The 11141-nt window shown below is 51.1% G+C and overlaps 1 protein-coding gene across 6 annotated transcripts in view; it reads left to right on the top strand.

The window, feature by feature from the left end:
* Nucleotides 1–8514, top strand: part of NVL (nuclear VCP like) — an 89530-nt gene extending 81016 nt beyond the window's left edge. For 5 of the 6 annotated variants that reach the window (XM_053909462.1, XM_053909463.1, XM_053909461.1 and 2 more), the window contains 2 exons: nt 8267–8351; nt 8386–8514. In XM_053909462.1, the coding sequence (XP_053765437.1) occupies nt 8267–8311 (45 nt within the window). In that variant the 3' untranslated portion in view covers nt 8312–8351; nt 8386–8514. Of the gene's footprint in view, nt 1–172; nt 1265–8266; nt 8352–8385 lie in introns of all 6 variants that reach the window. The other variant, XR_002076480.2, reaches the window with a different exon arrangement.
* The last annotated feature ends 2627 nt before the right edge of the window (nt 8515–11141 follow it).

The raw sequence follows: 11141 nt of genomic DNA on the forward strand, positions 1-11141 counted from the left end.
AACACCAGATGTTGTGTGTTTGCCTCTTACTGTGCCAAGGTGACCCGTCTGTAGTAACTCGGGTGGCTGCGGTGACACAGGGCCACTGGGGGACGTGTCCAACCCTAGGAAGCCTCTATCTCGGGTTCTGTCATCGTTGGTCTGATTCACTTTCATGTCTTTTATGTCCTAGGAGTGCTGTATGCCTTAGCCATGAGACCTGCTTATTGCTGGACTCAAACTTCCTTTAAATCATTAGCCATTTATTACCTTAGGCCTGGTGTTTCCCACTGTAACTACTGATCGAAAATGGGGAGTCAAAGTCCTAGCGGTGACAGGTGATGGGCTGCCCTGTCGCAGAGCCTCCGGGCTTGTTCTGAACATTCTCGGTGAGGTGGCCACCTTCCCACGTGTAGTTATTCTGTAAAGATTTCATTGTTAAGTGATGGCTGCACCCATCGTGGAGCTCAGACTCACGACCCCGAGACCGAGAGTCGCACGTCCTAACGACTGAGCCCGCCGGGAGCCCCAGCCTTACCACTGTTAACTTCAACACCCGGTTCATTGGTGTGGGCCGGTGGGATCTTTTAGGCATGTGACCGACTGCTTTTCTGGCTGCAGTCGAGCGAGAGTCCGCTGCACCGGGACGGAGTCCTCCCCGTCTGTGGAGAAACAACCGTCTGCCTTCCCCTCCCGGGCATATTGTCGACCACAGGGATGTGTGCTCGTTCCCCTGAGCATCTTCTTGTAAAACACGGTCTTCTCGATTAAAACTGGGGACAGTTTGACAGTTCATAGTCCTGGGGCTCTTCCTGCTAATCAACAAGAGACTGGTGATGTAAGCCCCCGAAGATTCCGTCAGCAAAAGATTGTTTCGGCCGAAATGATTTCTCACCTGCGGCGGGAGTCTGGGGCCTTTCCAGCAGTTAGATGTGGACGCGGCCCCGCGTTTGCCGTTCCTTCTAGCCTCCCTGTTTTCAGTTGAAACGTAGTTGACGCGCAGTGGAGCAGAGCACAGTCCTGCCACATGCGACAGCTGTGGCCAGCGCCAGGACCCTCCGTTCCCGCAGGAGGTCCTGGGCCGTCCGTGGAGGCCGGTGTTCCGGGCGACCCCAGGCCTGACCCGTCTTCCCGCTCTGACTTCTTCCGTCTGACGACTTGGCACACGTGGAGCTGTGTGGCGCACTCGGCGCGTCCGGCTTCTTTGCTCGGCGTGATGTCTCTGAGGTGCACGGTGTTGTGCGTCTGGAGTTTGGTCCTTCCTGCTGCAGAGCGGTTTCCCAGGGTAAGAACGTACCACAGCGTCTCGTCCTTGCTCCTGCTGGGGGACGCTCGGCCGTTTCCGGGGCCTGGCTTTTGTGAATAAAGGTCCCTTGAACGTGTGTGAGATAGAGCAAGGGAGAGAGGGGGGACGTGTCTTCACTTCTCGTGGTCAGCACCCAGACGGGCCTGGCTGGGTCTCGCACGCGGGCTGCTCCACCCGGGCTTGGTGAGGGCTTCTGCTTCTCCACGGGCTCACGAACACCAGAGTGTCACTGTCCTTTAATGTCAGCCGTCCGAGGGATGTGAACCAGTGTCCCATGTAGTTTAAGGGGGCGTTTCCCGAACAACCGGGAAGGTGAGCATATTTTCACATGCTTGCCGGTCAGTTGGATTTCTTGTTTCCTGGCCTTGTGCTTTGCCCCTAAAAACTCAAGTTGTTTCTCTCCTTATTATAAATGTTTGTACAAATTCTTAGCGTAGTCTGGATTGAAGGCTTTTATCAGATGTGCACACAGAGGATAACTTTCTAAAGAGCAGGAGCTTTTATTATTTTTTATTTTATTTTATTTTATTTTTTTTTTACATTTATTTATTTTTGAGACAGAGAGAGACAGAGCATGAACAGGGGAGGGGCAGAGAGAGAGGGAGACACAGAATCGGAAGCAGGCTCCAGGCTCCGAGCCGTCAACCCAGAGCCCGACGCGGGGCTGGAACTCACGGACCGTGAGATCGTGACCTCCTGAGCTGAAGTCAGACGCTCAACCGACTGAGCCACCCAGGCGCCCCTATTATTTTTTTATATAAAATTTTGTTTAACATTTATTTATTTTTGGAAGACAGAGCAGGAGCAGGGAAGGGGCAGAGAGAAGGAGACACAGAATCCGAAGCAGGCTCCGGGCTCTGAGCTGTCAGCACAGAGCCCGACGCGGGGCTTGAAGCACGGAATGAGAGATCGTGACCTGAGCCGAAATCGTGCAGGAGCCTTTTGACGTATTACGTGTTCTGTCATAAGAAGTCTGGGCTATTTCAAGTTTGCAAAGATTCTCTCCTTTGTTTTTTTCTAGACGCATAATAGTTTTAGCCTTTACGTTTAGGCCTGTGATCCATTTCAAATTACTGTTTTAGTTTGATGCGACTTAGGGGTCACGGTTATGTTTTTCCATGCAGCTGCCTACTGACTCTGACCCGACTGTGGAAAAAACTTTCCTACTGAATTACCACACCATCTGTTTGAAAACCGATTGACCGTAAATGCAAGAATCTCTTTCTGTGCTGTTCCATTGGTCTTTACATCTGACTTTATGCTGCTGTATCTTTCTTACCACAGTCTTGACTATTATAGATATATAAGTCTCAAAATCGGGTAGTATAAGTTCTCCAAATCTGTCCCTTTTCCCCCCCAAAATTGTTTTGTTTATTTTAGGCCCTTTGCGTTTCCATATAAAGTTTATAATCAGCTGATCGCTTCCTGAAAAAGAAGCTTGTTGGGATTTTGAATGAGACTGAATCTGTATATCAGCTGTGAGAGCAGAAGTTAAAAATTCATAAACTTAGTACATCTGTCCATTTGTTTAGATTCATTTAATTTCTCAGAGTTTATTCATTTTTTAATTCATTTCACTTATTAGATCCACCTGATTTATTCAGTAATGTTGTGAGTTTTGGTGTAAATATCTTACACATCTTTCATCAACTGCATTCCCAAATAATTTATACTTTTTTATGTTGTTTGTCAATGGTTTTCATTTTGTTTTCTAATCGTTTTTATATATTGACCTTGGCTGGTTCATTTGTCATTCTCTTACTTGTTTTGCCTCCAAAAAGATCAATTTTCTAGATTAAATTTCTGCTGTAATTTTGAAGTTTCCATGTTTGTTGCTCAAGCGATTTTATCACTAATAGCCACAAATGTGTGATCCAAAGCTCGATAGTTGCTTGACCTGATTCCTAAATTTGCCCATGTTTTTTGTGATAATTAAGGATTAAGTCTGCTTTACCACCTTTGTATAATACTTTTGCTGGTGAATTTGAAACCAGTGTATATTATGTTTATTGGAGGGGTCTCCGTTCCTTCTTTTTTCTCGGTCTTCTCAGTTCTGGGTGGTGGCAAAGAACGTCTTCCTTCTGGTTAAGGACAGTTCCATTGAAATTCGAGGCATAGGCAGAGTCAAACGATCCATTTCAGAAGCCAAACCGAAAGGAAATAAAATCAAACCAAAAGAAAGGTTTGGCATTTGTGGTGATGCTTTTCTGGATGTGAAACTGAGTGGCCCGTTTATAAGCCACCTCTTTCTGCTTTTAATATTAGGGCTCTTTTGGTTGTAAATGATGGAAACCCAATCCAGCTAAGATAAGTGGGGGAAACAGAACTCGTCCACATAGCAAGGGTCGTGAGAACACGGTTGGCATTGGGCACGCTGGCTGTGGAACCTCGTCACGGGTTTCCTGGGGGAAGCTGGTTGCCTGCAACCCCAGACACCCCCCAGCAAGAGAATTCCCTGCCGGCCCTGGTGGGAGAGTGTCAGGGGAGTCTGCGGTCGGCCCAGCCCAGTTTAGGACCCCACGCCAGAACCAGCCAGTGTGGCCAGTTAGGAAATTAGATACTCTGGCCAGGCTGGGTTGTGAGGGCCACAGAGTTTTTATAAAGGTCATGACTTTAAGACCTAGAATGAAAATCTCTAGATAGGATTCTGGTACTCAAGTTAATTGACTTGTTAGTGGCCGGGTTGGGATTTTGAGTCATCTTTTCATGCTGAAAAAGAATCACTAGATTTTGTTAAATGCAAAAGGAACACATCACGTTTTAGCCTGAAGACGTACTTACAGAAGTGGCAATTGCTTCGAGACGCGTTAACACTGCATAAATGGTCAGGAGACATCCAGGAAGAAAGGTGTGCCCGTACTGTCCCCAAATCTGCAGGGCCGGTCATTCTAGTCCTGAAATATCCAGCACGTTCTTAAGCCAGGTGCACCTGCCTGCCAGCTGGCGCCGTTTCTTACCTTAGAGCGCTTTCCTCCCTGGCACCACATGATTCATTTGGAGTTGGGCAGTGGCAGCACGTCAGGTGGACTCCGTGTCCGCACTTAATTGGCGGACATAGTTCAGAGGCCAAATGTAGCAATGTGTCACCCGACCCAGGAAACCCTCGGTAACTGGTTGAGGGTGAGTGGTGACGGCAGTGAGCAGACCTTCCTTTTCTCCATCCCTGCTTGTCCTCGCTCCCTCCTCCAAAGATCCCTGCCCGGGCTACCAGGTCCTGTTTGGTGCTGAGAGGACCGAATGGGTCGTCACCCTATTAGGACAGACACCCGACAAATAAGACGGCCGTCCGCCAGCCGCGTCTCAGAATTCAGAGTCCTGTGTCTAGGCTGTGTCGCTTCATGGGCCAGCACAGCACAACCACTGTGCCGGTTTCTCTGCTCACCAGAGACCTGAGACCCAGTTAGCCATTGATAAATGTTGAGGCCTTGAGGTTATTTCCCCAGATATTTATTACCTCAGATGATAGTCTTTTTACTCTGCTTACTCTGGCGCTGTTCCGCTATCAGGAAGGAAACCTCACTCAAACATACGGTCTGATTTTTTTTCTTTCCTCTATGAAAGCCACACCACGAAACTGTTTATTAGCTCATCGAAGTCGTGGCCGTGGCTCTTTGATTCTCCTCTTCACACTCAGGAGTACGTGGGTCACTCGTTTCCCCGATTATTTCTACCCCACTGACACTTGAGAGAAAAACGTTTCAAGTCAGAGTCCCTTCTCCCCTAGCTGTGTTTTAACAGCTTGCCTGAGATCCAGATTTCAACCTTGATCGCGAAGCTCTGCACGTGCGCAGGCCCTGTGCGGGGCTCGCAGATGCAGAAGTTGCAGGAGACGGGGCCCCTGTGCACAGAACACGGACTAACCTGGCCCCTGAGTTCCATCCATGTCGCAGGTGCTTCGCGTGCAGCGTTTGCTTAAGGGGTCTCGGCCGCATGACAAAGGCGGTGTGACTGATTTTATTAAAAACACTTCTGAACCTATCATTCCAGACCTTGTAGAATTTTTTTATTCTCTTAGGAACATCCGTGGAAGGCTACATGTATGGGCTGGTGAGACTCCGTACCGTTTTATTCTGTTTAATATTTGTGGTGATCATAAATCTTTAAACTTTAAATATTTGATTTCTGGAAAACTTGGTGAATAAGAAGCTACAGCTTCTCTTTTGGAGGTAGGCATAGTATGAATTTTGAATAAATACTAAATAAAGCAGATGACCAAACTGATTTTTAATTTGTTTGATCTTTTAAAAATGAGGCATACCATCAGGGTGAAGGCAGCCCCCTCCTTGTTTGGCAGATTGACTGGCCCTCGTGAGACAGTTACTTAGGAAACGGGTGACGGCTCCTGGTAGGGAGAGACTGGCGGGGGTGGGGGAGGGGGACAAGGGGTGTAAAAGTTCACCTTTTCTCCTCTTTGAACTTTGAACCTTGAGAATGCATCACCTATTCAAAAGAATTCAAAATTGGCAAAATAGTAATTTAAAAGTTCTGGAAGACCAAAATAATAATAGTTATCTCTGGAAATGAGAATTTTTTTTTTTTTTTTTTTTTTTTTTTTTGCTGATCTATATTTTCTAATATTTCTCCAATAAATCATGTTTTAGAATTTTAAAAAGTTATTTTACTGCAGAAAAAGGAATTGTTTTAACCTGGTTATAAACAAAGCATGCTTAAAATATCTTTACTGTTTATGATTTAGCAGTGATATTGGTAATACAAGGACCCTTTCTTTATCCTATTTCAAAGTTAATTGGGCATTTCACTAATACCTACTCTATGTTTACCTTTGAAACCGTTTGAGAGGTACTTGGAAAAATGAGTGAAATAAGTACATAGACTTTTTTTCAAATCCGTCTCTCAAACCGGGGTAAACACTGAGTACAGTCCAGGAAATGGGTTTCCTTCTTGAGTGGAAAATCTGCCCTGCCCTCTGTTTCAGGGCTCTGAGTCGTTGCCTAGAGAGAACATCCGTTCTGCCTTTATCTGACTCAGGGCTGTCCTCAGAAAAAGATAATGGTTGTAAACTCACTCGTAAAAGGTCAGAAACCTCGTACGTGCTGAAGAGCCTGCCGTGCGTGGCCGCTTCTGTGAGCGTAGCTGCATTTCTGCGCACCTCTCAACGGCCCTGTCCTCGTGCCTGCCCGAAGCCGGGACGTCCATGTCCCTTTGGCAGAAGTTCCCCAAGCAGGCCGGCAAACACGTCAGCGCTAAGGCCATTTGTTACCGTTTGAAACCATTTCAGTGGCCCTACTCTTTGGTCTTTGTTTTCATTTTTGCTCGTTTTGTTTTGGGGACCAAACCAGAACGATTCAAAGAGCATGTGGAAAACCAAGCAAACTGGAACAGTTGGGGAAACTGCAGAAGGGACCAGCTGGGGGCGGGGCCTAAAAAACACAAGCCTCAGTGAGTAGAACATTGTGATAATGGCACAGGAACTGGTCGTAATATACAGTACATAATAGTGTCCCCCACACCAGTGATGGAGACATGGTGATCGATGTCGGGGCAGCTGGGAAGCCGTCTCCAGAAGTTCAAGTCGGACTCACATGTCACACTGCAGGTGGGGGACGGGGGTGGGGGGCGGCGGGAGAGTTTAAAAGGAAAATCTGAAACCATCAAAGTAGGAGGAGACCAGAGATTTGTCTGGAAGTTCAAGTGGGGCGTGCCTTGTTTCCTCTCAGCGCAAAACCCGGCAACATAAATGAAAGACTCAGAATCTGACACACGAGGATAAAAATTTCTGCGCTAAAAAACTCGTCAAAAGACAAGTGACCAAATAAGGAAAATGTTTGCAGTTAATGTCACAAAGGTGAATCAGAACGACCAGAAACTGATGAGGAAGAGACCGACACAGAAAATGTTGGAAAAGAGGCGCTAGGTGAAGGACAGGGACAGACCCTTCACGGAAAAGCCAACGGGCTCGTTAAACGGAAAACTCCTCACCTTACTGATAATGGAAGAAAAGCAACTAAGATACTACTCTTTGCCTGGCAGTAGGCAAAGATCTCCGGACTTGATGATGCCTGTTGGCCGGGATACGAGGAGGTGGGGGGGCACAGCCCTTTCCCGGGACTGAACCGGATTCCCGCCGCGGCTGGCCGGGCGGCTCCGGGAACTTCCCCCGGAAGCGCTCACGACAGCGGAGCGGACCCGACGGTGGCTCCGCTGTGAGGCTCTGACAGATCAACTCGGAAGAGAGGAGTGTCTTCTAAACGTGCCGTCGGGAAGCAGGGGTCCTGTTTCAGTCAAACACGAGGGAAACGCAGCGGCGTCAGTGCTCGTGCCACAGGAGGAAGACCTGACAGCGTCGACGGGAGGGGCTTCGTTCACTCTGCGACTGCGTCGGGTCCTCGAACCTTGCGAGCACCTCGCGCATCCGAAAGAAGAACGACATTGGATTTTAAAACAGGTGTTCGAGGGCTCGAAACACAAGCACGTCCTCCCTCGGCCTAAACAAGCAGCAGTCGAGCCGCTTCCCCAGACCTTAGATGCGTGTGTGGCCCCGGCGAGACCCCACGGGGCATCCCCCTGAAGGCAGCCTCCCCCCCCCCCCCCCGCCGCTGTCCCCTTCCCGTCCACGCTCAGAACACTTAAAATCCTGCTTTCTTTGCTGCGTGCATAGAGCCGTAAGCAGCTCGTCACCCGACTTTTACGGCAAACCTCAGTCCCCGTGGAAGGGGGGGCACGTGGAGCGGGCCGCGCACCGAGCAGGCGGCTCCTTCCTCGGCCCGGAGACTGGGCGTCCTCACACGGTGTCCCCGCACCTGTCTGGGCTTCGCCCCTCTTCTTGCAGCGACACCGGTCGTGCTGGCTTAGAGCCCGTCCCGGGGGCTTCGATTGAACGTAATCGCCTCCCTAAAGATCTTTTCTCCAGTCACAGTCACGTGAGGTCCTGGGGGGCTGGGATATCCGCATACGCGTTTCGGGGGCACGGTTCGGCCCACCGCACACTCACCAGCTCTGTGTCTTGTCCCCTGTTCTCAGGACCAGGTGATGTACGAAGCCCTGCAGCGGTCCCTCGGCCGGTGACCCCCCTTCCGACGGGCCGCGGATGGCGGCCCGTGTACGCGTGTTCTTCTCAGAGCGACGCGGCCCGTTCCGAGCTGAAGACGCTTCCCATCCACCAGCCGCGCGTGGGAACACCCTCCCCTCTCTTTAAGTAAATCACGTTTAACTGTTGAAATAAAATCACTGATAACTTTTTTTAAATAAAACGTTTATTTTGAACCGTTCTCAACTGTGCTGCGGAGAAGTTGCAATCACAGCAAAAAGAGCTTTTCTCCCCTGAGCCGTCTGAGGTACGTTGCCAACCTGAGGCCGCGTCACCCCCAGACACTTTGTTTCCTGCCGCCAGGACACCCCCACAACCGAGAAAGCAGCCGTGGGACCCGCTGTCCTGTGGCCTCAGGCCCCTTGCAGATCTCCAGCTGCCCCAGCTGTGCCCTCCCGTGGAAGGTGCTGGAAACCAGGTAAGTGTCTCCTTCCTCATCAGACTCCGCTGTGTCCCTGTGGTGTCCAGATTGTCCTCCTTCCACAGCCCCTCTGAGGCTTCCACCGGTCACTGCTCCGTCCTGAAAGCCCCACTTTGTGCTGTGTTTCTGCTACACCTCGTTTACCGCGCTCCCCACGGTGGGGTCCGCGGCTGTAGCCCCTCCCAGAGTCTCTCCTTCATGCTCCAGAAGTGTTGATGCTACTTTTAAGAATGGACTTGACGAAGTGGAGGAAATACGAAGAGATGAAAGCACCCCAGGCAGATAAAACACCGTCCTTTTTACTGAGGAGCCCGCAGGAGCACAGCGACCTCTGACGTGACCCCTCCCACAGTTGCCGCAGGTGCTGTTGCGTGGGGCAGGGCGCTGGGAGGACAGCGCTCTGGGACCCTAGGGGACGGGACACGGGGGCAATGGAACGGCATCCTGTGCTAGAGATGGCGAAGGAGGAAGGGCAGTTATTAGAGGCCGGAAGGTTTGGGGCCCTAAATTTGAGTAGTAGGTTCGACTGTTTTTGCAGCCAAATAGAAGGAGAAAGCCAGCTGGCAAATCACGTGGCAAATCATGAGAAAAGGCTAAGGTTTTCGTGGCACTTGAACGTTAGGTCTGAGCACCCTTCCTTTCAGTAGTTGAGCTCAGCCTGAGCGTGAGCGACCGGACAGGCCGCGTGTCCTTGAGCCTCACCGACAGCTGGGCCTGGCTGGACGGCAGGCGCTTACTAGGCGGGAGACCAACCCTCTAGGGTCACAGTGCGTGCTGCCAGTGCTTCTCCGGAAGGAAGGAGAGGTGCCACCACGTAAGCACGATGTGCAGGCTGCACATGGTCATGAGTTCTTGGTCCCCAGCTCGCGCCGGGGGGCAGATGCCGCCCCCATTTCATCAGACAGAAGTGAGGTCCAGAGCTGGTTCACGAATATGGCTCTCTAGTTAAACCTGCCCAGCTTTTAGTCCGCTTGTGAGAAAGACCCGGTCCTGTGTTCAGAAACACCTGGAATTCTGTCCATATGTGGAAACGCTCCGTGGTCTCCCTGAACACTTGGTGCTGACGACCTCAACTCCTCACCCAGGCTGGTGTGTGTGGCACAAACAGCGATGGCCCCCCACGATCTGTTCACCCTTCTTCCTCTGGTGACAGGGTGTGCTGAGAACAGTGACCTGACCTGACCCGGCCTGGCCTGCGTGGCCTGTCCCACCTGGGGCAGCCTGCGTGGAAACCTTGGATCTGAGGCCGTAAGCAGAGCCTCTGGGATCGTCCCCAAAGACCACAACTGGTGTTGGAAGAAGAAAATTCTGTGTGGCTTTTTAACGCCACCCTTGCCCTTTGCGGGGCTGTGCTCTGGGATCACAAACCCCTTCCGCCAGGTACCTGGTGACACTCTGGGAGGCAGTGGGGCCACAAGGGGTAAGAAGCCAAGGCCTCTGGGCACCTGTGAGCAGTTTTCTCAGACTCAGATGAACTGGACCTTTGTCTGGCTTAAGCCATTTATATTTTGGTCTCCGTTAAAGCAGCCAGGCTAATAATGGCCTAGTTAACACAGTGTTCGGACCAGGAAAGAGGCAGTTGTGAACCAGCGCGAGCAGAGCTCTGACGCGGTAAGAGGAGGGCTGGGGCCGGGCAGCCAGGCAGCCAGGCCACAGCGGGGCCAGGGAAGTTCTGAGAAAGTGAGGTCTCAGCTGAGCCCTGGAGGCCAGGATGGAAATGCCGGAAGGGAAGGAGCAACTTGAGCTGAGAACAGACCTGGGGCCGGTGTCCCTGGGGAGCAGGTGGGCGTTCCCTTTCTTTCGAAGGTTATCGCCACAACCGCGCGAAGTCGTGTCCGCAGGAGGGTCTTATTTCCAAAAGCTCAGAGTAACCTAATTACCCGATTAGTTACCTAATCACCCTGTGCGTTTTTGACACACGCGTCCGCATGGCACATGTCTCGCCGCCCAGGCTCTGCTGCCTGAACTCGGGGATTGGACACAGTGGACGAGACCCTCACTCGGAAACTGTCCTGTTCGTGTTCCAAAGCTGAGAAGCCACGGATCCAGCCTAAGTTGGCGCCCTCCTCACTCAGACGCTGTCCGTGGTCCCATTGCTCTAGATGTGTAAGAACCGTGCCAATCACTAGGATCAGCATTTGCCTGTTATCTTCAACTTACTTGTATAAAAGGTCAAAACACGCAGCTAAACATTCAAGCCTTGCAGTCGTCTGACGCCCACCCCGGCTCAGCCGCTTCGTTCCCTGCCGAAGCAGGGTCTCCTCACCCAGCCAGGGCCTGGTGTCGGGGCGCGTCCAATGAAAGTGAATTCTCCGGTCTTACAAGGCCATCGCGAGGAGACTGCTGCCCGGCACGTGGCCCTTCCACGTGCGGACGTGACGTGGATT

This window comes from Panthera pardus, unplaced genomic scaffold, assembly GCF_024362965.1.
Source record: "Panthera pardus isolate Hobbes unplaced genomic scaffold, ASM2436296v1 HiC_scaffold_21, whole genome shotgun sequence".
Lineage (NCBI taxonomy): Eukaryota > Metazoa > Chordata > Mammalia > Carnivora > Felidae > Panthera > Panthera pardus.